Source organism: Bos grunniens, chromosome 1, assembly GCF_055505025.1.
Source record: "Bos grunniens cultivar Pamir isolate PY7600 chromosome 1, Bosgru_T2T1.0, whole genome shotgun sequence".
Lineage (NCBI taxonomy): Eukaryota > Metazoa > Chordata > Mammalia > Artiodactyla > Bovidae > Bos > Bos grunniens.
In genome coordinates this window covers 76,233,772-76,257,869 of record NC_141165.1, presented here as the reverse complement: position 1 = coordinate 76,257,869, position 24,098 = coordinate 76,233,772, and the positions used below count along the sequence as shown (strand labels likewise).

At 47.7% G+C, this 24,098-nt stretch overlaps 1 protein-coding gene across 5 annotated transcripts in view; it reads left to right on the top strand.

Moving 5' to 3' along the window:
* Positions 1-24,098, top strand: part of DGKG (diacylglycerol kinase gamma) — a 223,094-nt gene that overhangs the window by 175,347 nt on the left and 23,649 nt on the right. For all 5 annotated transcript variants that reach the window (XM_086398113.1, XM_086398109.1, XM_086398104.1 and 2 more), the window contains one exon: positions 8,239-8,416. In XM_086398113.1, the coding sequence (XP_086254239.1) occupies positions 8,239-8,416 (178 nt within the window). The remainder of the gene's footprint in view (positions 1-8,238; positions 8,417-24,098) is intronic.

Genomic DNA, 24,098 nt, shown 5'->3' with positions numbered 1-24,098 from the left:
CCCAATAAATATTACAAGGCAAGGAAGAAAAAAAAAAAAAAACAAGGAATTTATAGATCAGAAGAAACCTAAAAGATATATCAGCCAAGTTCAACCTGTAGACTTTTCAGACAAACCAGTTATTTTTTTAAATGAGACTCTTGAGGAAATTTGAACAACTACTGGATATTTATCAATATTAAAGAATTATTGTTACATTTAAAAAGTGACCAGAGAATTAGGGTAATTCTTTTTTAAGAGTCTTATCATTTAAAGATACATAAAGAATCTGCCTGCAATGCAGGAGACCCGGGTTCAATCCCTAGGTCAGGAAGATCCCTTGGAGAAAGGAATAGCAACCCACTCCAGTATTCTTGCCTGGAGAATTCCATGGAAGAGGAGCCTGACAGGCCACAGTCCATGGGGTCTCAAAGAGTTGGACATGACTGAGCAGTTTACTTTTAGAAGTATTGGTAGATGAAATGATAGAATATCAGAGATTTGCTATAAAATAATAGTTCAACATGGTGGTGGGGAAAATGAACTGAGTTAGTTCAAACAAGATTAGCCATAAGTTTCTAACTGCTGAAGCTGAGATTTGGGATTCATGGGATTTATTATTTTATTGTCCTGTATATTTGAAAATATCCCTAATAAAAATTTGCTTGTTTTCTTTAAAGTCCAAGGAGGAGTTATCCAAGATGAGAGAGTCCATCAAGAGAAGGCAGTGGCAGGGAACCCAAGATAGAAAATGTCAAGCAGAAAGGGGACAAATGCCCCCAGAGCCGTGGCGGGTGAGGGTTGTTCCACCTTATAATCCACCTGGAAGAGGTCATTCCAGACAGCAGACACTGCCAGATGGCAGGGAGGATGATACCAAACAATCTGAGTTCTGAACTGGAGAAAATCAGTGCAATCGGTGGCACCTTGAATCGAGGTTAGAAGACGACAGAATTTCCTAGTTGCTAAAAACTGAAACAGGTCATCAAATAAATTAAGGGATCTCCTTCTCTAAGGACCTTCAAAAATAGGATCCACAAGGCTAAAATGGAGGCGGCCTCATTCCCCATCCGCCGCCTTTTTCAGGTCACCGAAGCCGCCAGGCACCCGGGGCGCGGAAAAGCCCACAGCCCGGGCAGGGAAGCACCACTGCCCTCTCTCACGTCCTCGGCTCTGTCCCTCTCAGGCAGCACGGCGAACTTGGCAGGTCCTAGCTCTGCGCATAATTATGAGGATTTTAGGAATCGCAGAGATGGGTGGAAGGGGATGGGAGGATGGGAATGAATAGGACTACCCACTGACTCTCCACCGTCCCTCGGCTCAGAAACTAGAACTTGAGATTGTCTTCGCCAGGGGTCACGAAGTTTGAACTCGCCGACAGCTGCGGGCCGGCACAGTGGGGCCTGGAGCAGGCGGGTGCGGGCGGCTCCGGGCCGCGCTCCGGCAGATTCCTGAACGTCTTCCAGGCGGCCAGGAGCCGGGCTGGGACGGGATGCACCCACCCACCCCATGCGCCTGCAGCGCCGCTGCCTCAGACCCGTGTCCGGCACCTCACCGCCCTCGCCGGCTGGGAGCACGGCTCGGGGCGTGTGCGTGCATGCTGCCGGGGGGCTGGGGACAAGAACTGTCTCTGTTTCAACCCATACCCGGCTATAACTACCTGGGTTTCACTGCACGCAGCCTCGACTCGGAGGCGAGCCTGCCGGCCCAGAGCTAGGTTAGGGATGGCCAACGGTGCGCGCAGGGACTGCCGCCCTCCTTGCACTCTTCCCAGGAGCCCCGCCTCTCCCCTCCCCCATGGGAGCAGGGGGAGGGGCCCCATGACGTCATGGAACTGCTGGAGGATTTAGCTCAGGAACCCACCGGGGGCTATGTACCATTTAAGCCTCCAGTGTACTTCTCTCCAGGGCTCCACGTTTCCAAATCCAGCACGGCAGCTTTCCACCTTTCCCGAGCCCTAAGCAGCCCTGGGATTCTGAAAGAAATCAGTGCATGGTGTCTAGGCCAAGAAGCGTGGAGAATGGGCATGCAGGTATGGTCTGGCAAGGCTCCCACTAGCATGAGTTGGGCCAAAAGGCCATTAAAATGCTTCCAGCAAGTCCTCAGACACGGAGAGAATGATTTCAGGCTGAAAAATGCCTCATAGCACAGGTATTATTGTTATTATTAACAGTAATAACAGTGCAGACAATTATGGAATGCTACTGCCTTCCAGAAACCAATCAAACCCTTTAAGTAGATGAGATTTCCCTACCCCCACCCCATCTTACAGATGACAGATTAAAGCTGGAAGAGTTAAGGAACCAAGGAGGATCCAGGATCATACAGCTGGCAAGTGACAGAGCCAAGATTTAAACCCGTATCTCTGCCTCCAAGCTCAGGCATGCTCCTTCCAAGACAAGGCACTGCCTCTCAGTTTTCAAATAGGTGCATTCCGAAGGTGGGGGCATCTATAGCCAGCAGTCCCCGAGCTCCCCCCACCTCCTCCACTCTCCCCAGTCCACCTATGACTCAGTGAGATGGTGGGGGAGGGGACATTCTATCATAAAGCAAAGTGAGGACTGTTTGCTCTTCCAGAGAGGTTAACGGCTTACCAAGTTAATAACTAACACTCTGAGCTTGTTATGACTAGAGGTGGAGGGGATAGGGCACACTTAAAACGGCAGTTGGAAGAAAGGGGACATTGTGGAATACTAGGTACCAACGACTGGGCTGTGCAACTAGTTTACTTACAAAAAAAAACACCAAGCTAGCACAGAGGCAAGATATAATACTGATACCAACACTGGCGTGCTGGGCACTGCTCTTAGCACTCTATAAGACAGAGTAGTGGTGGGAGATTTCAGTTATTCAAACAGCTGGAAGTTTAATTTTGTAATAAGTCTAGCATCAGCAAAAGTCCCATGTTGCTGCGCTGACTTTCATCTCCAAAGTAGAATCTGGCATCTGACTTGCCTAGGTTTGCAACTGAGCTCTGCCAGCCTGTAGAGTGGAAGTTGTGTAGCCTTATACCAGCACCCTAACCTCTCTGAGACTCTGTCACTTGGAGGTAGCAATAGTGCCTCCCTCATGGCACTATTGCATGAGGGATAGCATCCCAAGAGAGTGTAAGGGCAGCACCAGTACAGTGCACAAGGAAGCTCTCATCAGACAACTGCTAATATTATTATTATTACCTCTAGAAGGGAGGAGGGATTTTGGCCAACATTGATTAAATTGAGCTCATGCAGAAGTAACTACAACCAAAAGAAAGAGTGTCTGAGTGGTCTAGGAGGCCATAAGGGTGCAAGAATTCAGTGCTGGGCACCGGGTTGAACAAAGATAATTTCAGAGAGTTTGATGAAAAGTCTGATCCAGTGGGATTTTAGCCCAAATCCCTAAATAAGAATATGTGTTTAAAGGACAAAAAGATGAAAGACATCCCAAAGTATATTTCTTAACAGTTCATTAATTCTTTCAGGAAGAAAACAGCAAAAAGTTTTTAATTAAAAAAAAAAAAAAGAATCACCATGACAGCAACAAGGAGGTCTGGGTTGAGTCCATGCTTTTGGAGGGTTGTACACATCCTCTTGAGAAACCTGTATGCAGGTCAGGAGGCAACAGTTAGAACTGGACATGGAACAACAGACTGGATCCAAATAGGAAAAGGAGTCCGTCAAGGCTGTATACTGTCACCCTGCTTATTTAACTTACATGCAGAGTACATCATGAGAAACGCTGGACTGGAAGAAACACAAGCTGGAATCAAGATTGCCGGGAGAAATATCAATAACCTCAGATATGCAGATGACACCACCCTTATGGCAGAAAGTGAAGAGGAACTAAAAAGCCTCTTGATGAAAGTGAAAGAGGAGAGTGAAAAAGTTGGCTAAAAGCTCAACATTCAGAAAACGAAGATCATGGCATCTGGTCCCATCACTTCATGGGAAATAGATGGGGAAACATCTATTTGGAAACAGTGGAAACAGTGTCAGACTTTATTTTGGGGGGCTCCAAAATCACTGCAGATGGTGATTGCAGCCATGAAATTAAAAGACGCTTAGTCCTTAGAAGGAAAGTTATGACCAACCTAGATAACATATTGAAAAGCAGAGACGTTACTTCGCCAACAAAGGTCCGTCTAGTTAAGGCTATGGTTTTTCCAGTGGTCATGTATGGATGTGAGAGCTGGACTGTGAAGAAGGCTGAGTGCCGAAGAATTGATGCTTTTGAACTGTGGTGTTGGAGAAGACTCTTGAGAGTCCCTTGGACTGCAAGGAGATCCAACCAGTCCATCCTAAAGGAGATCAGCCCTGGGATTTCTTTGGAAGGAATGATGCTAAAGCTGAAACTCCAGTACTTTGGCCACCTCATGCGAAGAGTTGACTCATTGGAAAAGACCCTGATGCAGGGAGGGATTGGGGGCAGGAGGAGAAGGGGACGACAGAGGATGAGATGGCTGGATGGCATCACCAACTCAATGGATGTGAGTTTGAGTGAACTCCCGGAGCTGGTGAGGGACAGGGAGGCCTGGTGTGCTGCAATTCATGGGGTCACAAAGAGTCAGACACAACTGAGCTACTGAACTGAACTGAACACATATTCATAGGGGCTTCCCTGGTGGCTCAGCGGTAAAGAATCTGCCTGCTATGCAGGAGACGCGAGTTTGATCTCTAGGTGGAGAAGATCCCCTAGAGAAGGGAATGGCAGTCCATTCTGATATTCTTGCCTGGGAAATCCCACAGACAGAGGAGCCTGCCAGGCTACAGTCCATGGGGTCACAAAAGTAGGACATGACTTAGTGACTAAACCACCACCATCAGACATACTCACAGATAAAGTGTGAGTATGCACCCAAGTGTGAATATACAAAGGCAACTCAGACCTGTGATCCTGGCTTTGGGCAAGCTGAAGGCCAAGCAGAATCTTAGACAGTGTTTGAATCAAAAAGGAACATGGAAAGCATACCTCATTAGGATTTTTCCATTCCAAGAGAGCTTTTTTATCTTTTCCAGAAGGAGCGAGAGTAGCTTTAACAAAAAAATAGAATAGATGATAAAGGTGGGTATCAGAACCCAAGGTTGATCAATAGAGAACTAATTGACCTTGGAAAGCATACACATTTAAATCAAAGTTGCTGGACAAACATATATAGATGTCGTTTGGTGACCACTTCAACAAATCTACAAAGCAGAGTAGGTTCCAGCCAATGAGAGGCAAATAGACAAATGCCCCAGTTTTTTAAAAATTAGGGATGCATTCTGGAAGGCACAGACTGACAAACCTTATCCCAACCCCTGGGAAAATTCTGGAATCAAGAATTAACCAAGTATTTGCCCTTTATAGACGTTAATGGCTTTATATGAGTTCTCTTATTCCTTTTCTGATAGAGGTCGTAAGGTGGTCATTTAGGAAATATTATTTGATCTCAGCACAATGTCTTATGTTTCAGTGGAAAGAGCACACATTTGAGGTCTGCAGACTGGGATACTAGCCCAGCTACACAATTATGAGTTGGGTGACCTTAACCTCTCTGGCCTCATTGATGAAAGATAGGACGTGTTCTCTTAGGTCCCTGTCATCTCTAAGTTCCATGATTCCACACTGTAATGAAAAGTGGGCTAGGTGACAGTCGTACACAGAGGATGCATCCCTAATAAGGCAGCCATACCCCACGGACCATTTAATGTACAATATCTGGTGTGTTAAACTAACCAAGGAAAGGGCTTGTTTCCTGTTTTGCCCATTATATACATGTATTAAACACAGTCTCCAAATGAGAAGAGAGCCATGGCATATGGTCATAGAATGAAGATTTAATATAAACTAGATGGACTGGAGGAGGCTTGGGCTGAAAGCCAGATGAAATAAGTGTAAAACCCTATGTCTAAGTTATTTAAAAATACCTACACAAGTTCAGGATGAAGAAGAGCAGGCCGAGAAGTAGATGATGGAATCAGGATCTGAGTGCCTGAGATGACCTCCCATTCAAGGTGAAGCGATTCAGCCATCATCTAGCTGCTCACAAAAGAGCTATTGCAACTTTGATCATACTTGACAATAAGAATATTGATCATGGTGGACATAGTGAGCCCATACATGGGCTCCGCATATTCTCATTTCTGGGGCATGATAGTATTGGGGGATTCCAGCCCCAGGAAGTGCGGATGCCTTTGCCAACTGTGCCATCAGATCCTGCCATTGGTGGTGTTTTCAGTGCCAGGACCTTCTAGAGTAAGAGAGTAACCGACCATAGTGTGTGTTCAGTTCAGTTCAGTTCAGTCGCTCAGTCATGTCCGACTCTTTGCGACCCCATGAATCGTAGCACGCCAGGCCTCCCTGTCCATCACCATCTCCCGGAGTTCACTCAAACTCAGGTCCATCGAGTCAGTGATGCCATCCAGCCATCTCATCCTCTGTCGATCCCTCTTCCTCCTGCCCCCAATCCCTCCCAGCATCAGAGTCTTTTCCAGTGAGTCAACTCTTCACATGAGGTGGCCAAAGTACTGGAGCTTCAGTGTGTGTAGATCAGGGCAAGTCCGCAGGAGGGGCCAGAGGGCTGAGAGCACTCACCCAGAGGAGGCACAACTAGATGGTGGTGTGAGAGGGAGGAGAGAGAGAGGAGCGGCTAAGACTAAGGCTCCAAGGCCTGCCATCAATCCATGTACTTCCGTTTGTAAGTTGTGCAACTTGGGCAAGTTACTTAATCCCCTCTGTGTCTTGGTTTCCTCAAATGTAAAATGAGGGTAATCTTAGTAACTAATTTATAAGATTATTATGAAGGTAATAACGGAGATGTGTATAAAAGCTTCCTGGTCAATGGCAACGTTTTAGTACATATGCACAGTGATGAAGTGTACATATCATCATGTACCTGGTGGGCACTCCCATGGAAGAGGAAGCAGGCTCATTCTGACTTCAGAAGGGAGAAAAGGACCAATGGGTGGAAGCAGGGAGGAACAGAAGGAGCAGGTCAACATTGAAAGACCTGTCAAATAATCAGAACTTCCTAATAAAGAAAGGAATTCCTGGTCACCAGAGAAGCCTACTCTATTCCATTTTGTAGCTGGGGAAACAAGTCATGCGGATAAGATACCATAAATTAGGAGCTGCAAAGAAATCAGGATGCCCAGATGAATGGCAACAAGCCCTACCTTTGCATTCTTCCTCTTTTGAGAAATGTCTATAAGTTTGGATTTGTAAGTAACCTCAAAGAGAGATTTTTGTTGCATGCTTCTAATTTTTTTCCTGCCTCATAATAAGCAAGATAAAGAGGGCTTTGTAGTCCAGTTCCCCAACTTTGAATCCCTGCTCTGTTACTTATCAACTGTGCAATCTTGGACAACTTGGCTTACCTCTCTGGGTAGTGTTTTCTTCTGAAAATGAAGTAAACTACCTCCAGTTCTGAAGACAAGGATCACAGCTAATATATTTCTTGCTGTGTTGGTGAGCGTTATGCCAAGGTAGGCTGACCTCTGTTAGATACCTGAGACAGACAGATTCAAGCCTTCTGGCCTTTTGTACCTGGCGGGATGCGGGTGGTGGAGACTGGATAAAGAAACTCTGCTACATCAGCAAGCACATATGCCAAAATTGCACTTAGGATAGAGATACAGGAGACAGAAAAAGTCTGAAAGCCGGCCAAATCTTAAAGTCTTATAGTTCTCACAAGAGGGATTAAATAAGAAGGGGTAAGATGAAACTTTCCTGTCATTTGTTCGAATCTGGACTCCATGTTCCACCATATCTTCACAGTGGTGCCGGAGGGGCAGGGTTGATGGTAATGAAGTTGGACTGGAGCACAGTGTGCAGCTGTCTTCTGAACCAGCCCTTCTAGATCTATAGGTCAGTGGTCCCCAACATTTTTGGCACCAAGGACCGGTTTCGTGGAAGACAGTTTTTCCACAGAGGAAGGAATGGCTTCAGGATGATTCAAGCACATTACACTCATTGGGCACTTTATTTCTGTTATTATTATATCAATTCCACCTCAGATCATTAAGCATTAGATCCCAGAGGTTGGGGAGCCCTGCTAGAGATGGTTCCTGAAGCTTTGTACTGTACCCCCAGAGCTGACAAGAAATCACCTCCCTCATCTCACTGCAGTGGATAAGGCATTAGACCTGAGCAACTTTAGCCAATATTCAGCTTCTGACAGAGGCTGGCTGGTGGCTAAGGGCCTGTCACATTCTTGATGAGAGCCCCCACCACACTCACCGCACCTTGAGCTGGGATACAATGAGGACACTAACAGATGACCTTTTTTTCTCTGTCCCCCAGTGTGACGGGGTTGGGGTGGACCTGAGCAGCATCTTCCTTGAAGGCATTGCTATTCTCAACATTCCCAGCATGTATGGTGGCACCAATCTCTGGGGAGAAACCAAGAAGAACCGGGCTGTGATCCGGGAAAGCAGGAAGGTCATCACTGACCCCAAGGAACTGAAATTCTGTGTTCAAGGTAAGCCAGGCATGAGAAAAATTGTGCTAGGTCAGTGCTCCAGTGGGAGCCATATTCAGGTGGATCTGTCAGCAAACCATATTAGGGTCTACAGCAGGCTCTAGAAGGTTCTGCAGCCTTACAAGAACCCAGCGATACACTGACTCATCCCTGCTGCATCATCATTTATAACCTAATTGAGAAGAGAAAATATACAGTAAGGGATCCCTAAATGGCAGTCAGTAATCAGACCTTGGGTTTGAAACTCCATGAGGTTAGGGGTCAAATGCTACTTGTGTCAGGATTACCAGTCCTTCAGTGACTAAATCCAGTAGTCAATTCTCAACCTTAATCTTGCTTCATCTGTCAGCAGCATTTGACCCTACCTGATCACTTCTTCCAGGACACCACACCTTCCTGGTTTCCCTTCTTCCCACTGGTTACTTCTCGTTAGTCTCTTTTGCTGCTTCCTCATCTTCTCTCTGACCTCTTGGTGCTGGAGGGTCCCTAGGCAGGGTCCTCAGCCCTCTCCTCTCTCTGCTCTCACTCCCTTGATGACCTCATTGAGTAGTGAGACTTTATTTAAGGACCACGTGAGGGCGAGTGACTCAGCAAGTCCAAAACTGAGCTCCAGCGTCCCTCCCTCAAACCTTCTCCACCCACAGCCTTCTCCATCTCAGTTGACGATAACTCCAACCTGCCCATTGCTTAAGCCAAAACACTTGGCAGCATCCTCGATTCCCTTTTATCTCACATTTCATATCCAACCCATCAGAAAATCTGTTAGCTCTACTTCTTAAAAACATCGAAGATTCACCCACTTCTCACCACTGCGTTCCTACCACCTTGGTCTGAGCCACCATCCTCTGCCCCCTAGATTCCTGCACATCCTCCCGGCTGAATTCCCTGCTTGTACCCCCACCCTCTACAGTCTGTTCTCACCACCTCATCAGAATGCCCATGGGCAAATATGTCTGACTGTGCCACTCTTCTCAAAATTCTGCAGTGGCTAAGATTAAAAGCTAAAGGTCTTCACATGGTCTCGAGGACCCTAAATGGTTTGGCCTCTCATTAGGTCTAGACATCTTTCACTCCCCCTCACTCCCTCTGCCTCTGCCACCCTGGCACCTCTAACGTGGCAGGCCACTTCCATGAGCCGACTCTTCTTTCTGCCTGGAACTTGGTAGTGTGCCTTAGAGGCCATCAGGTAGGCCATCCTACCCACCAGGATACAGAACACAGGTCTCTGAGAATGCCCTTAAAATTATTTTCAGCCCTACGCCTTACCAGCCATTTCCACCAATGCACCAAATGGGACTCAAAGTTCCTGGCATCTCTGACTCCTCTGTGGATTGGACAAACAGGCCTCACTCATCCCCAGGGATCCGCAGTAGACTCGGTGACCTGGGGCTGGGGGAGAAGCCATATGTGAGGAGGGCTGTGGCAAAGATCCCCCAATGAGGAGGCAGGAGAATGGATTCAGATCCAAGTGCTGGCATTCACCTACTTCTTGGCACCTCGGGTTTCTTTGCTGTAAACCCCACATCTGATGTAGAAGTTTTGATAACTGAATGGATGGGATTGACCATTGGTTTCTAAACCACACCTGTCTATAGAAAATGAAGTCCTGGGCCCCAGCCCAGATCTCCCTAATCAATCTCTGGGTTGGTTCCTGGGAATCTGGACCTCCCCAGACGATCTGATGGGCTGCCAGGCTTGAGAAACACTGACACAGACAAGAGTCCAGGAATCGGAGTCTGGGTTCTTTGATGTCCGAGGCTGTTAGTCCTAAGACTGGATGTGATCCCACCAGTAGGAGGAAACAAAACTTGGCTGACCATCCAAGAAAGTGGTTACTGGCTTACTTCAGACCTACCTGTTAGACAATCAGATTGTCATATTCCAAGGTCATCAAGAGGCGTCACCATCACACCTGTCCTTTTTAAGAGAGAACTGGGGAATTTTTTTTTTTCTCTGCTGCCCTCTTAAGTCCCTTTTCCTTCACACAGTAAACTTTTCAATTTGTATAAATTATTAAATTGAGTAATGTGTTCCTCCTTCCTCCCTTGGCAGGGGAAGTTGTGGGTACTAGCAGAGGGTGGGGGAAGCATTGGAGGTTGTAGAAAGTTCCTGCAAACTTTCCCACCCTGGTGCTTTCATCCCAGCCCCCACTCTGGCATCTCGGCAGAACAGAATCAGGGCAGGATCCCACCACCCATATCAGGCAGAGACTTGGGGACACCCTTGCTGAAGATGTGTTCTGGTTAGAACTCAAGGACAACTGTCCGTTCCTTACATGTCTTACCATTTATCTTCCCCTTCTTCAAGCAAGAATAATGTCTGCTGATCGCTCATGACCATCATGTACAGGAACTCTCTTCCCCAAATCCCCCTTTCTCACCCCAAGAATATGCTTTCGGAGCTAAAAATGAAGCTACTTCCTATTCTTTAGATGAGGACATGAGCTGATCAGAGCAGAGGCTGAGGAGGGAGCCTTGGCTTCTTAGCTTTGCAGAGAACCAACCAACAGTGAGCTCTCTTAAAAGGCCATAATCTCCTTTAAGATGAGATGTTAATGAGGAAAAGCTAAAGAGGTGACCCATTTTAGTGGAAAAGCACTGGCCTGGTAGTCAAGATTTCTGGGTTCCTGTCCAGTCTCTGCCTCTCACTAGTGTGTGATGTTGGGCAAGTTCACTCACCTTCTTGGGTTTCAGTTTTCATTATCTGTAAAACAGGCAAATCTGACAGTTGTACAGGTTCCCATAGCGCACAGGTTCCTTACAGAGCTGCAGAATTATGACATGGCCAGGTTTTGGTCTAATGGATTCCTTGAACGGAATTATATGGCAGGTTTCTTTTATCAGTGTGTTTTGTCTCACACCTTACAGGCCGGTGGCTGAGAAGGTAGGGATCTCTCTCTCTGCACGTCCATTATTTGTTGGGATTTGTTACTCTGGCAATTTTACTCGGTTTGAGGGTCAGGGAGGAGACAGGAGAAATTAGTGGGAGGGAAGGGGTCTATCATAGGAAATGTTAAAGGAAATGACAACAGAAAAGGTTACTGTCAAATCTCATCATGGGTCAGTCTTTCTTCTAGGAAAAGCAATCCAAAAAAAATCAATCAGGATTAACATGGGGACTTCCCTGGTGGTCCAGTGGCTAAGATTCTGTGTTTCCAATGCAGGGGTTTCAGGTTTGATCCCTGGTTGGGGAACTAAGATCACACATGCCATGCAGTGTAAACCCCCCAAAAAAATGTTTTTTAATTAAAAAAAAAAAAAAAGGTTAGCATGGAATGAGTTCTATATAACCATTGGCTGATTAGAAAGCAAGAAGTGGTCCTGGGAAAAGCACCAAGCTTGAAGTTGAATGACCTGGGTTTAAATTTAGGCTTTATACTTTATAATCTTATAAACCTTGGAAAGTCACCCAACCTTTCTGAGTCTCAGCTTCCTCATCTGTAAAATTGGCATAATAATATCTAGCTTGTTATCATGATGGATGTCAGAGTACCTGGAACATAGTATAACTTCAAGCTGTAAGAAAATTTTCTCCTCACCTTTAATGCTGTTTTATATTGGTGCTAGGAGAAGGCAATGGCACCCCACTCCAGTACTCTTGCTTGGAAAATCCTATGGACGGAGGAGCCTGGTAGGCTGCAGTCCATGGGGTCGCTAAGAGTCAGACACGACTGAGCGACTTCACTTTCACCTTTCACTTTCATGCATTGGAGAAGGAAATGGCAACCCACTCCGGTGTTCTTGCCTGGAGAATCCCAGGGATGGCTGAGCCTGGCGGGCTGCTGTCTATGGGGTCGCACAGAGTCGGACACGACTGAAGCGACTTAGCAGCAGCAGCAGCATATTGGTGCTAACAGCCAGATTCCTGATTTTGAAGTTCTTCTCTCTAGCCTTGCCGCCTACCTGCACTGTCACTAAGAAACAGTAGAGATCCTGCCAAACTCCAGCCGCCCCTTTGCCCTAGCACATTAAACTCATACCATCAATTGTACCTACTGCCTCTTTTCTAGACCTTTCAAGGATGGAGGCTAGATGATTTTAATTTTTGTATCCCCAATGCCTGACCCAATAGGGTTAGTCAAAAGAAAAAATAATAGTTGTTGGATACTTGAACAGTCCACAGCATTCATCCTTTTTAGTTTTTGTAATACCAATAAGAATAGTGACAGATAGTATTTTGTAGTTAGTTTTGCATATATTGACTTAATCTAGTCCTAACCAGAAACCCATGAGTAAGGGTATACCCACTCCCCACCATGTCACTATTTCATAGTTGGGAAAAACAGAGGCCCAGAGAAGTGGCAGGACTTACACAATTTATGTCCAGTGGTTGCAGCAGAACCAAGTCCATGATTCCTGGCCTGGCCCCAAGTGGTTAGTGTCCACCTAGAACATTTATCTGAGAACCTACTATGTATACTGCACAAGCCAGACGCTCAGGAAACAGGAAGTATTTATGATCCAATCCAAACACACACTTGGTTGAAATTCTGCTCCTCCTGCAAGACCTACCCCAAGGGCCATCTGCTTCCTGGAGCCTATAGTGGCACCCCGGAAGTGAATCTGGCCTCTGAATTCCTAGAGCACTTAATTTTGCCTTGTGTCTTGACAGCACACTGGTTATGGATGGCCTTTTCTCATAGGCATGGGTATCCTCATCGTATCTTTCTCTTGCCAGTACCTGGAAAATACAGCATGCGTTCTTCACCTTTGTGTTCCCTTCAAAGACTAACATTCTACCTGGCGCATTTCTACAAAAATGCTTGTCAGAAGGAGGGAGAGAGAGAGAAAGGAATCTTGCCTTTGGTCTATGAGCACAGTGGGCAGTAGATTCTGGAGCTGGACAGGAACAGACCCTCAGTGAAAAATGTTGGCGAAAAAAAGGTCTTATAAACTGTTCAATGCAAGTATTTGTGAAACTGAGGATTTCATTTTATGAAACCATTAGAAACTCACTTGGTAAGTAAGATATGCCTGAAAAAGTGAAAGTGAAGTCACTCAGTCGTATCCGACTCTTTGTAACCCCATGGTCTGTAGCCCACCAGGCTCCTCCGTCCATGGGATTTTCCAGGCAAGAATACTGGAGTGGGTTGCCATTTCCTTCTCCAGGGGATCTTCCCGACCCATAGCCTAGAGGACTTATAGCTGAGAGAAGTTGAAAGACCCAGGCCTCCCCACCACCAGCCCTGTGACATTGGTTGAGTCATTGAACCTCTCCAAGCCTCCTTGTCAACCCTTGCAAGATGGAACCTGTTATAATCTCTCTCCCTCAGCATAGCCACCTTGTTTTGAGGGTTAAATGAGACCATCCACTTAGAACACTTATCAGAATGCCTGGAACATAGTAAGCACTTGATCAATAGTGATCAGAAGAATTAAATGATAAGTATTTAGTATGTAAGAAAATGACCAAATTTAGAATTTCACTCTCTTGATCTCTGCTTCAGGAATTTGGTCTAGAGCAACCCATAACTCTAACAAAGATTACTTGTTGGCACTGTGCCTAATGTGTTTGGCTGTTGCTGCCAGTGTGGGGGTTCCACCTGAGCAAGCTGTCTGCTGAAGCAAGGTAAGGGGAACAGCGCCAAATCCTGAAGCACCAAGGGTGTGCACGGCACAAGATTGCATCAGTCCTTATCAGGCTAAAGGCTAGGGCTTAAAGCCCTGGAAGCTCTGCCACTGCTTCTCTCTGGCACCATCCTGGATGTGAATGCAGAGACTTCCTACACATGTTCTCAGACTCCTCTCTGAGCTTAATATCTGTCCCCATCCAGCCTTCAGTCTGGAGCCAGTAGCAGCCTTGAGGCTATGTCAACCACAGCTGGCCCCTCTGGTTATTCGGTATTAAGGTCACCTTCCCCTCAGTGATTTCTTAGTCAATCCCATTTGAACTGCCAACAGAATGTCCTAGACGAGTTTCTAAGCAATGAGGGCATAAATCTGCCCAGAGTCTTATTAGGTAATAATTTTTTCAATTCCTGGTAAAGACAGGGAGACAGACACCGTTGGTAGGATATACAGTTTGAGTCAGTTTCCCAGCAGTGGGGACAGGCTTTCTGTCATTTATTCAACACACACATACGAAGCACCGACCAAATGCCAGGCACTGCTGCTGCTGCTGCTAAGTCACTTCAGTCGTGTCCGACTCTATTCGACCCCATAGATGGCAGCCCACCAGACTCCCCCGTCCCTGGGATTCTCCAGGCAAGAACACTGGAGTGAGTTGCCATTTCCTTCTCCAATGCATGAAAGTGAAAAGTGAAAGTGAAATCGCTCAGTCGTGTCTGACTCTCAGCGACCCCATGGACTGCAGCCCACCAGGCTCCTCCATCCATGGGATTCTCCAGGCAAGAGTACTGGAGTGGGGTGCCATTGCCTTCTCTGAAATGCCAGGCACAGTGACGAGCAAAACCAGGCCTAACGCCTGCAGCCATTAGGGAGTGCGGGAGCCAGGCCTCAGTTAAACAGTCCCACTGATAGGCATAGAATTAGAATCTGTCATAAGTGCTAAGAAGGAGTATCATGGCTACCCAGTACGCCAGTCGGCCAGCCAGGGGTGGCTACAGATATGCCTCACTAGCCTGGTACTCAAACCGACTAGCAGGCACTCACACAGGCAGCCTCCTGGCAAAAGCATATAGTCATCAAATATGCCGCCCAGATGCCCAGGTCTTGCCTGGGAAGAGGAAAACCCGCCGCCTCACAGCCAGTTGACACCACTGTGCAGGCGCAGGTAATTCAGTCTGCCCACACGCTGTGCCCGCATAGATCTTCACTACTTGTATGGGTCATACCCTGAATCCCAAAACAAGGGAAAGGGACCCCAACTAGACATCAGAGATCCACCATCCCAGGTGGAGAGCCACAGTTCAGTGAGACAACACGATAGTCACGAGCACATGAGTTCAGTGCTTCTCAGGGCTCCCTCCTTGCTTGTATGACATCAGAACAGAAAGTGTCCAGTTGGGTTCAAGAGCTGTCCGGGGCTGTAGGTTCCCAATTTTCCTATCTGGTAGAAACCTGACCAGAAAGACAGTCATAGTGAGCAATCACCAGCCTCTTACTGCTCATTCAAGTTGAAAAATAGAAATGTTCCTAAAAAGCATGCATTTTGCAGAGGTCTCTCTGGCCAAGGTCTCACCTCGGGGCTGAAACAGAGCAAGGAGAGTGACCCCCTAAGAGCCTGGGGATACTTAAATGTGCACTGGGATGTCCCTCAGTGCTGGGAAGTAATCATGGCAACATACTAGTCAGTCCTTGTGACAGTGGCAGGCCTACAGAGTGACCCTGCTCTGCTTTCCACAGAAAATCAGCTTTGTCACTCAGTCCTTCAGGCACCCACATTGGAATCAACAAACCCCAAGGCATTCTCTTCCCCCTCTTACACATCCTCCCTCTTCTCCTATAGCCCACTACCCACCCCCCACCTTCCCTGCTTTGTTGACAGCATCACCTGTTGCCCAAGATAGGGACCCAGAGTCAAGCAGTTCCCCTATGGTGGCTCGTGAAACTGTCCTGTAATTATTAACTCAGGTGGTGTCTCTCCCACCCAATTGTGAGCTCACAGTTCTAGATGTCATACTTCCTTCTACATGCCTATGCCTGGCATGGTCTCTGAGACCTCGAAAGAGCTAGTTAACATTGGTTGACCAGAAGCTCCCAGGGCCAGGAGCACCTGAAGTGGTAAGATAGGGAATTGTGTTTGATGGGATGGAACGTGTGTGTGTGTGATGCTCATGAGCAGCGTTCCAGGGCCCCTGTGCTGGCGTCAGCCTGTACAGGAGGCCAGGAGGTCCCCTCCCGTCCTTACTGGTCCTTTCTCCGAGCCCCTGTGTATTCCCAGCTGCCTCTGTGTTGCACAGCCCCTCTGCTCCTTTCGAGGCTGCCTGCTGGACTCTGCGGGTTATCCAGGTGTGTTTTCACAGCTTCCAAATAAAAGCTGCACAACCTGATTCTCAGATGCCCAGAGAAGCTATAATGTTTCCTATAGTATTGAAATCCCAGAATCACAGGTCTCTTTAGAAATTTAGAGGTCCTTTCCTCTAGATAAGGAGAGTGAGAACCAGCAAGGTGAAGTGGCTGGCTTGACCAAACCCGGACTGAAATGCCGGTCTTTTAGTTCACACAGGCCTGCTCTCTGTGCACTAGAGCAGAGGTTGGCAAATTTCTCCTATAAAGGACCACATAGTAACTATTAAAATAGTTAGGCCTTGTGGGGCATACCATCTCAGGTACAACTGCTTTCCTCCAACCACTTAGCATGAAAGTGGTCATAGACAACACGCAGGCAAATGGGCATGGCTGGGTTCCAGTCCAACTTTATTTACACAAACAAGCAGCGGGCTGGGTCTGGCCCTCCAGCTGTGGTTTGCCCAGCCCTGCACTGGGACCTAATGTGGTCCACAGCCAGCATCAAAGGCCTCACCTGAGAGTGTCAGAATATAGGCCAGACCTCCCGAAGCCAAATCTGCCTATCAGCAAGATCCCCTGGTGGTGTATGCTTGCTCCAGATTGAGAAGTACTGCACTGGTGGGCCTGGCTGCCCCCGCTGAGAACGCCAAGGAGAAATTTCCAGATTAGAAAAATGTGGCCCAGGGAGGTTAATTGGCCCGTCCAGGGTGACACAAGTCGGTGGACCGGGGACTACAGCCCAAGTTCTAGTCTTTCAAACATGGAATTGCTTCTACACACACCAGAGAACCCATCCTATCCTCCCCACTTCTGCCTGTCCCTGACCCAATCCGCATTTACTAGAAATTCGAGAGAAGCAATTCCTCATTTTTTCCCAGCTGACTTGTGAATCAAGAGAACTCTGCCTCCAGCTGTGTCTCCTCCCACCCACTCCCTGCCAAGACTGGGAGGGGCAGGGGAGGCAGAATTGGGCCTCCAGAGGCTGTTCCCCTTCTGCAGAGGGAAACTTGCTCACACAGGTTCAAGTTGGAGTTAAACTCCAACTGAATTCCTGTCTTTGGAGATTTGCAGCTCAAAATAGAACGAAAGAACCTTTCATTTTTCACTTGCAGAAGAAACTTCTAGACCGGCTCTCTGGCAGGCCTAGACATTATAGATTTTTCCCTCTTCTGCTTGCCCCATCTTGACCCACATACCAGCTCCTGTTCCCCTGTTGCAGCTTTAATACCTGTTACCTTCTAAGAAGCAACCCACAGCAAGACTCCATGCTGGCCACACACTTTGCATAACCTATGCTTCTTGATCTATGTCTAAGGCATGTGAGAAGTGCTTTATCTTCTTAATTAATCAATAAATATGTATTGGGCTGTTATTTACTGAGCACATATTTATGGGCCAAGCTGTTGCCTACTTAATTTCTTAATCCATTTTATGGCTGAGGCTAATGAGGTTAAGTGACTGTCCCCAAAATGAAGACAATACCCAATAGAACCAGATGCCAACCTGCCTTCAAGTACTGAATGCTCCAGATGCCGTAAAGGGTGTCAGCATGATGATGTGGACGTGACCTCCAATAGTTCCCAATCTAATATAAAAAATACATGTAGAACCATCAAGTTACCACTGGCATGACAGGCTGAAACAGTATCATTGGAGTGGGGATGGGTAAGAATAGGAGGGACATTCCTTAGGAACTCAGTCCCCAGCTGCCCAGCACTGTGCCAGGGACCTTGGAGGCAATCAATAAATATTTGATATAGGACTGAATGAATGAACAAGATAGAATGTATATGTGCCAGTACTTGAAGCTGGAATGGATTTGAAAAGATGGAATGAGAGAAGACGCACATGGGCTAGGGCATTAGCACCTAGAAATAGCAAAGGGAAGACTGGTAAAGGCCTTGGAATAATGTGCCCTTGAGTATGTGATCCTTTGACTAACGGGAAGAGATGAAGCATTCAAAACCAGGAGCAATAGGATGAGAGAGCAGCACGCAGTAAGTATTGGAAGAAAGGGAAAGGATCTGGCAGCAAGAGGTCCAGTTAGGAGGCTGGTGCAGAGCACAGGCTCACAGGTCTAAGGCCTTGAATGAGAGTCAGTGGCACAAGAGGGAAAATGGATAACAGTCAACAGGAATTGGGAGACAAACAAAGGGAACACTACCCAACAGAGTCCCAGCTTCTGCCCACAAGCTCAGCCTTCTCCTGTCTGCCTCCACTTCAGAGCCCTCCCCATTCCCAGTGGTTGCTGTTGGTAGAATGGATGTCTTAAGCAGGGCCCTGTGTCTTCCACCTGCAGCCAGCACCCAGTTCTTCCTATTTTCAGGACAGTTCATCCAACACTTGTTAAGTACCTATTTGAAATTAGCAGTGAATGCTACTAGAAATATTTTGCATTCATCATCTCATTTTCATCCCTTACAGCACCCCTGAGAGACACTTTATAATTAGAAAAATGAGGCCCAGGGGATTAATTGACCTGCCCAAGGCCACACTAATTGGTGAATCTGGGCCTAGAGCCATGTCCAAGCATACCAAACCTGGCATTCTTTCCTTCTATGCCACAGTACCCTCCCCCACCACCCGCATTTCTGGTTCGTCTTGACCCAGCAACCAGAGAGTCACAACTCTCCTCTAGCTTTGCCCTTCCGGGTACGTGAGTCCCTCTGAGCTGTGATTAGTTCAGTAGGTGTCGTTCTCTGTAGTGTACCTTGTGTCATGCCTCGGGCTTGAGTTGAACTGGAAAATCTCAGCACTGGCTGATTTATTCTATTACAGACACTGAATGTGGAGTTGAAGCTTCTTGAGCTCAGTGGGCATAGTAACGCCAGGTCACACACCAATTAGGATTTCAGCTTCGGCATTCTGTTTAACAAGACTGTGTTGCCAAGAAATCTCCCCCGAGAGCAGCCAGGGCGAGGCTTACCCCACTACATGCCCTCTTCCCTGCCCTCAGACACTCCAGCCTGCCAAGACATGTGGTCTCTGCTTTGCATCCTTTATTTGGAAGCTTGTTTTTATGTCAGACAGGCCTGGTTTGAATTCCAGCTTTACCATATGCCAGCTCTGTGACATTAGGCAAGTTTTTCAACCTTTCTGAGCCTCAAGATTTTTTTTTTTTATGTTGGGATAATAGATTCTACCCAGCAGAGTTGCCACAAGGATTTAAAACAGTAGCGTTTATAAAGCTCTAGGCCTGCTTTAGAGTCTGTACCCAGTACTGGCCCTTTTCTTCCTGTTGTCATTGGAAGCACCAGCTCAAGATTCCTGTAGCTCCACCGCCTCCCAAGCCTTAAAAGACATTCTCACTCTTGGTCTTTCTTGCCGCCATGATGATGTCAGACCCTCACCTCAGAGCCACTTGGGGTGACCCTCTCTTCTGGAGAGGTCTCCCACCACACAACTCCACCAGCACTCTGCCCTCCCCTTCTGAAGAGCCTGCCCTGAGGCATGGAGGGGATGAGGAGCCCCCTCCCCCAATGTACAGAGCCTTCATCGGAGCCCAGCCAAACCCGAGAAGGGAACGCCACACAGAATGGAGGCCCTGTCCCTCCCTGCCTGCCCCACCGCACAGACAGGCTTTTAGGAACCAGTGACAAAGACCACTGTGAGTCCACAGTCGCTCTTCCTCTTGTCTCCGTGTAGAGCTGCACAGAATGTTCTGTCTTCTGCACAGTGTGAGAAATGGCAAGGCCTGCTGCCAGCCTGCTCTTGACCCAGCCGAGCAGAAACCCCAGCCTCCGCCTTTGTTAGAAGAGCTCAAACTAACACTCAGGAGAGAATATCCTTGCCCCTGATCAAGGGAACAGAGGCCCAGAGGAGAAAAGTGGCTGGCCCAAGGTCACACAACTAGACAGCCAGAGTAGAGGCAGAAACCCAGCCCTGCCTGTGGGGCCGACACATCTCCTCTCCCTTCCGCCTTGCAGCCCTTCTGCTCTTTGGAAAGCAGTGGCTCTGGGAGGCTTTTCCCTCCCATTTCCATCTGGGTTATCCACAGTCCAAGACCATTCAATACCCTCTGGCCACTTTTACACCCTGATGGTGCTTTACAGAATGCTGGGAGTGGAAGACACCTGCCAGCCAGTGTGATGAGGGCATCAAGGAAATGCCCATCAGGAGGGGTGCCTGGCTGCACCAAGCGTGACAGAGCCATGACTGAAGTCTCTGCATCCCATTGCTCAGCCCAGAAGCAAGGGACAGTCACCTGGACCGTTGTGAAATTGTATCTCACACACGCGCACACACACACACACACACACGCACATGCACAGGGGAAGGAAAGGAACTAAGAAACTCATTTACAAGTAAAAACCTCCCTGTCTTAAAGTAAAAGAAGTTGAAATGGGGATGCTTCTCTTGCCAGAAGGACAGTCATCCTAAAATCTCAAGGTCACAGTATTTCTGCACCTCTCTCCCTCAGCACCCTTCTCCTCCTTTTCCTCCCCTCCCACCTCCTTCTCCATCTCTTCTTCCCCCTCCCATCTCTTCCTCTGGCTCCCCTCCTCCCCCTCCATCTCCTCCTCCCGAACTATCTTCTCTGGGTTACATTAATTACCATCTGCAAAAGGCCACACACTTACTATGTAGCAAAGGCAGTTTCCTGAGGACATCCATTTCTAAAGAAACCTAAAATCACAGTAATGGGCCCCTGTTTTTTGAGGGCCTTCTTCGTGCTCTCTGTGCAGGCCCTGGACGGCATCACTTCTAAACCTTACAGCAATCCTGCCAGAGTGGTTATTAGATCTACAGTTGTGTCCAACTCTTAAGACTCCATGGACTGTAGCCCACCAGGCTCTTCTGTCCATGGGATTCTCCAGGCAAGAATACCAAAATGGGTTGCCATTTCCTTCTCTAGGCCAAGGGGTGAGCACCTTCCTTACTTATTCCGTTTGCTGGGATGGGGCCCCTCTTCCTTTATGCTGGGTCTGACTTAGAATCTCTAGGGAAAGCACAGGTCACAGATTACTCTTCAGATAAATTGTGATTGGGATACCTGAGGCCTGGTGCTATGAAAGACCAAGTGGGAACTGACAGCCTTCTTACTTACTCACCTTTGCGTGCCCAGGGAAGCCCCAAAGTCCCCTCCAACTCCGTCTCCCCATCCCCAGCCCATTTTCAGGCCACCATGCTTCAAAGCCAGCTTTGAAGCTCTCTAGCTGGAAGCAGCCTTTCATCTTCACAGACCAGACCCAGTGGGCAGCTTAGGTGGGCTGATCCGTGCCCAGGTCTGTGGGGCTCAGTGTTCCTGAGCTTCCTAGGGTGTGTGGTCTATCTCCATGGAAATTTGGTAGTAGAAGGGGAGCCCAAGGTGACACCTGACACAGTCTTGGCGGATCGAGCTTGCCAGCTACCACTCACCTTCTAGATGGTGGGGGCTGAACCGCAAGGCAGAGCAGGGTTGCATCCCTTCTTTCTGAGGAGAGTGAGAAGATGGCACACCCACCCTCCCCCTGCACATCGGCTTCTCAGTACCTGAGTGATAAGGGACATTGCTGTTTTACTGCACACCTTCACATTCTTTCTTTCTCTAGTCTTCAAAATAACCCATGATACAGGTTTTATTATTGTCCCTCTTATAGGCAGGGACATCGTGGGGGGAATTTTGTTCATATGTTGAAGCCCCAATTCCTAGTACCCTGGAACGTGGTTGTATTTGGAGATAGTTTAAAGAGGTGATTCAGTTTAAATGGGCAGTTAGGGCCCTTCTCCCATCTGATTGGTGTCCGTATAAGAACAGGACATTTGGGCACAGAGAGAGGCTCTGGGGGTGCACAGAGGAAGGGCCGTGTGAAGAGGCAGCCGGGGTGGGGGCTGGCCATCTGCACATCAAGGACAGGGGCTTCAGAAGAAGCCAACCTTGCAAGGTGTAACTTGACCTTCCAGCCTCCAGAACCATGAAAGAATAGATGTGTGTTGTTTAAGCCATTCAGCCTGTGGCACCCCAAGCAAAAGAACAGACTCAGAAAACAAACACCCTGCCCTGTATGGACACAGCCATCAAACTGTTAGCCCCGAACTCAAGAACTTGTGCAGAGTGTCTCAGCCTTCTTTCTTTATCCTGTGACTCCATACTTGTCTGTCAGAGGCCACGTATGTAGTAGTGACACATTTCTGCATTTTGAGTTAGTCACACAGACCTGCCAGTCAGAGCTTCAGGTCAGCATTAGCTGACGAATGCTACCCACCGACTTGATCCGTGTCCATCCTTACTTTGGGCTGGAATCCTAGCACCTCAGTCCACCTGTGCTGCGGTAACCTACATTGGGGGGCAGAGCCCACAAGTTCTCTTACATCACACAGCAACCACAGGGTGTGGGCAGCCTTCCTCACCGCCGGGATGCAATGTTTCAGAAATTCTCTGGGTGCCATCACATACTCAGAGTTTCAGCATCTCCACTGAGGATTGCTTAATTCCCAGGGTGGTCCATGGCAGTCCTCAGACCTTCGTGCTGATGGAAGGGGGAAGTGGGTTGGCAGTGGGATCGACAGTAGCAAGGTATCCTGCTAGGCCTTGCTAGATCTCCCATGCTTCTCCAGGGCCCCACAAGCAAGGAGCCCAAATCATGACACCCACATATCCCTCACATCTTAAAGGACTAAATTTTCATTAGTGTGAACCAGCAGCCAAGATGAGAATGAACATAAAAATTATTCATTAAAGAAGAGAGGTGAAAACCAGATTGGGTCATCGCTATATGCAGGTTAAATGGGTTGATGCATGGAGAGCATGTTACCTAGTTTCCATCTAGGCAAGTTATTTTATCATTATTATTAATCATCATCTTTTTCCTCTTTCAAGCTAAACCTGTCATAGTCTTTGGCACCAAAGCATGTCGTTTGTTCAATTTATTTAACAAGCATTTAGTAGGGGTGGCTCAGATGGTAAAGCATCTGCCTACAACGCAGGAGACCCGGGTTCAATCCCTGGGTCGGGAAGATCTCCTGGAGAAGGAAATGGCAACCCACTCCAGTGCTTTTGCCTGGAAAATCCCATGGATGGAGGAGCCTGGTAGGCTACAGTCCATGGGGTCGCAAAGAGTCGGACATGACTGAGCGACTTCACTTCACTTCACTTCTGTATGCTGAGACCTGGGCTGGCTGCTAAGGATTCAAACATAAACAAAATAAGAATATTATCTCCCAGCCTTCATGTCACAGTGGGCTTGGGAGAGTGATGTGTACAGAGACAGTTGTCGTGGGGTGAGATCCACTGAGCACAGGAGAGGGGAAAAGGCACGCTGCCTGGGGTAACACAGGAGGGTAAGTATGAGTTCTCCAGGCAGAGGCATTCCTGTGCTGGGAACAGGGACAGATAGCGAGTGACCTCGCATGCCTCACTGAGAACTAAGACGTTGTCCCTTGGGCTTCCAGAGAGTTTGAAGAAGGAAGATGTGCCCCTCAAATATGAGCACTCTGCTAGCCTCTGCCTGTCGGTACTGAGCTCCAGTCCCTCCTCCCACCTGCGGGCAGGTCTCAAGATAGAAACGCAAACTGGGACTGTTGAGATCAAAGAAGTGGGAAAAGGAGCAGAGTCAGGGAAGAGTTTAAAGGAGGAAAAACAGCTGGAGCAGGACTCCCAGTTCATCTAAAGCTCAACTGGAATTATGGCATTTGTGTGGACATGTGAAACCATGAGGAACCCTGCAGATTGTTAAATATGTTTTACCCTGAATATGATGGTGTAGACCCTTGTACACAGCTCTGAGGTACACAGAGTTGGGAGTTGGGAGGGTGAATGTGACATAAAAGAAAGCAAAATTGATAATATTTTT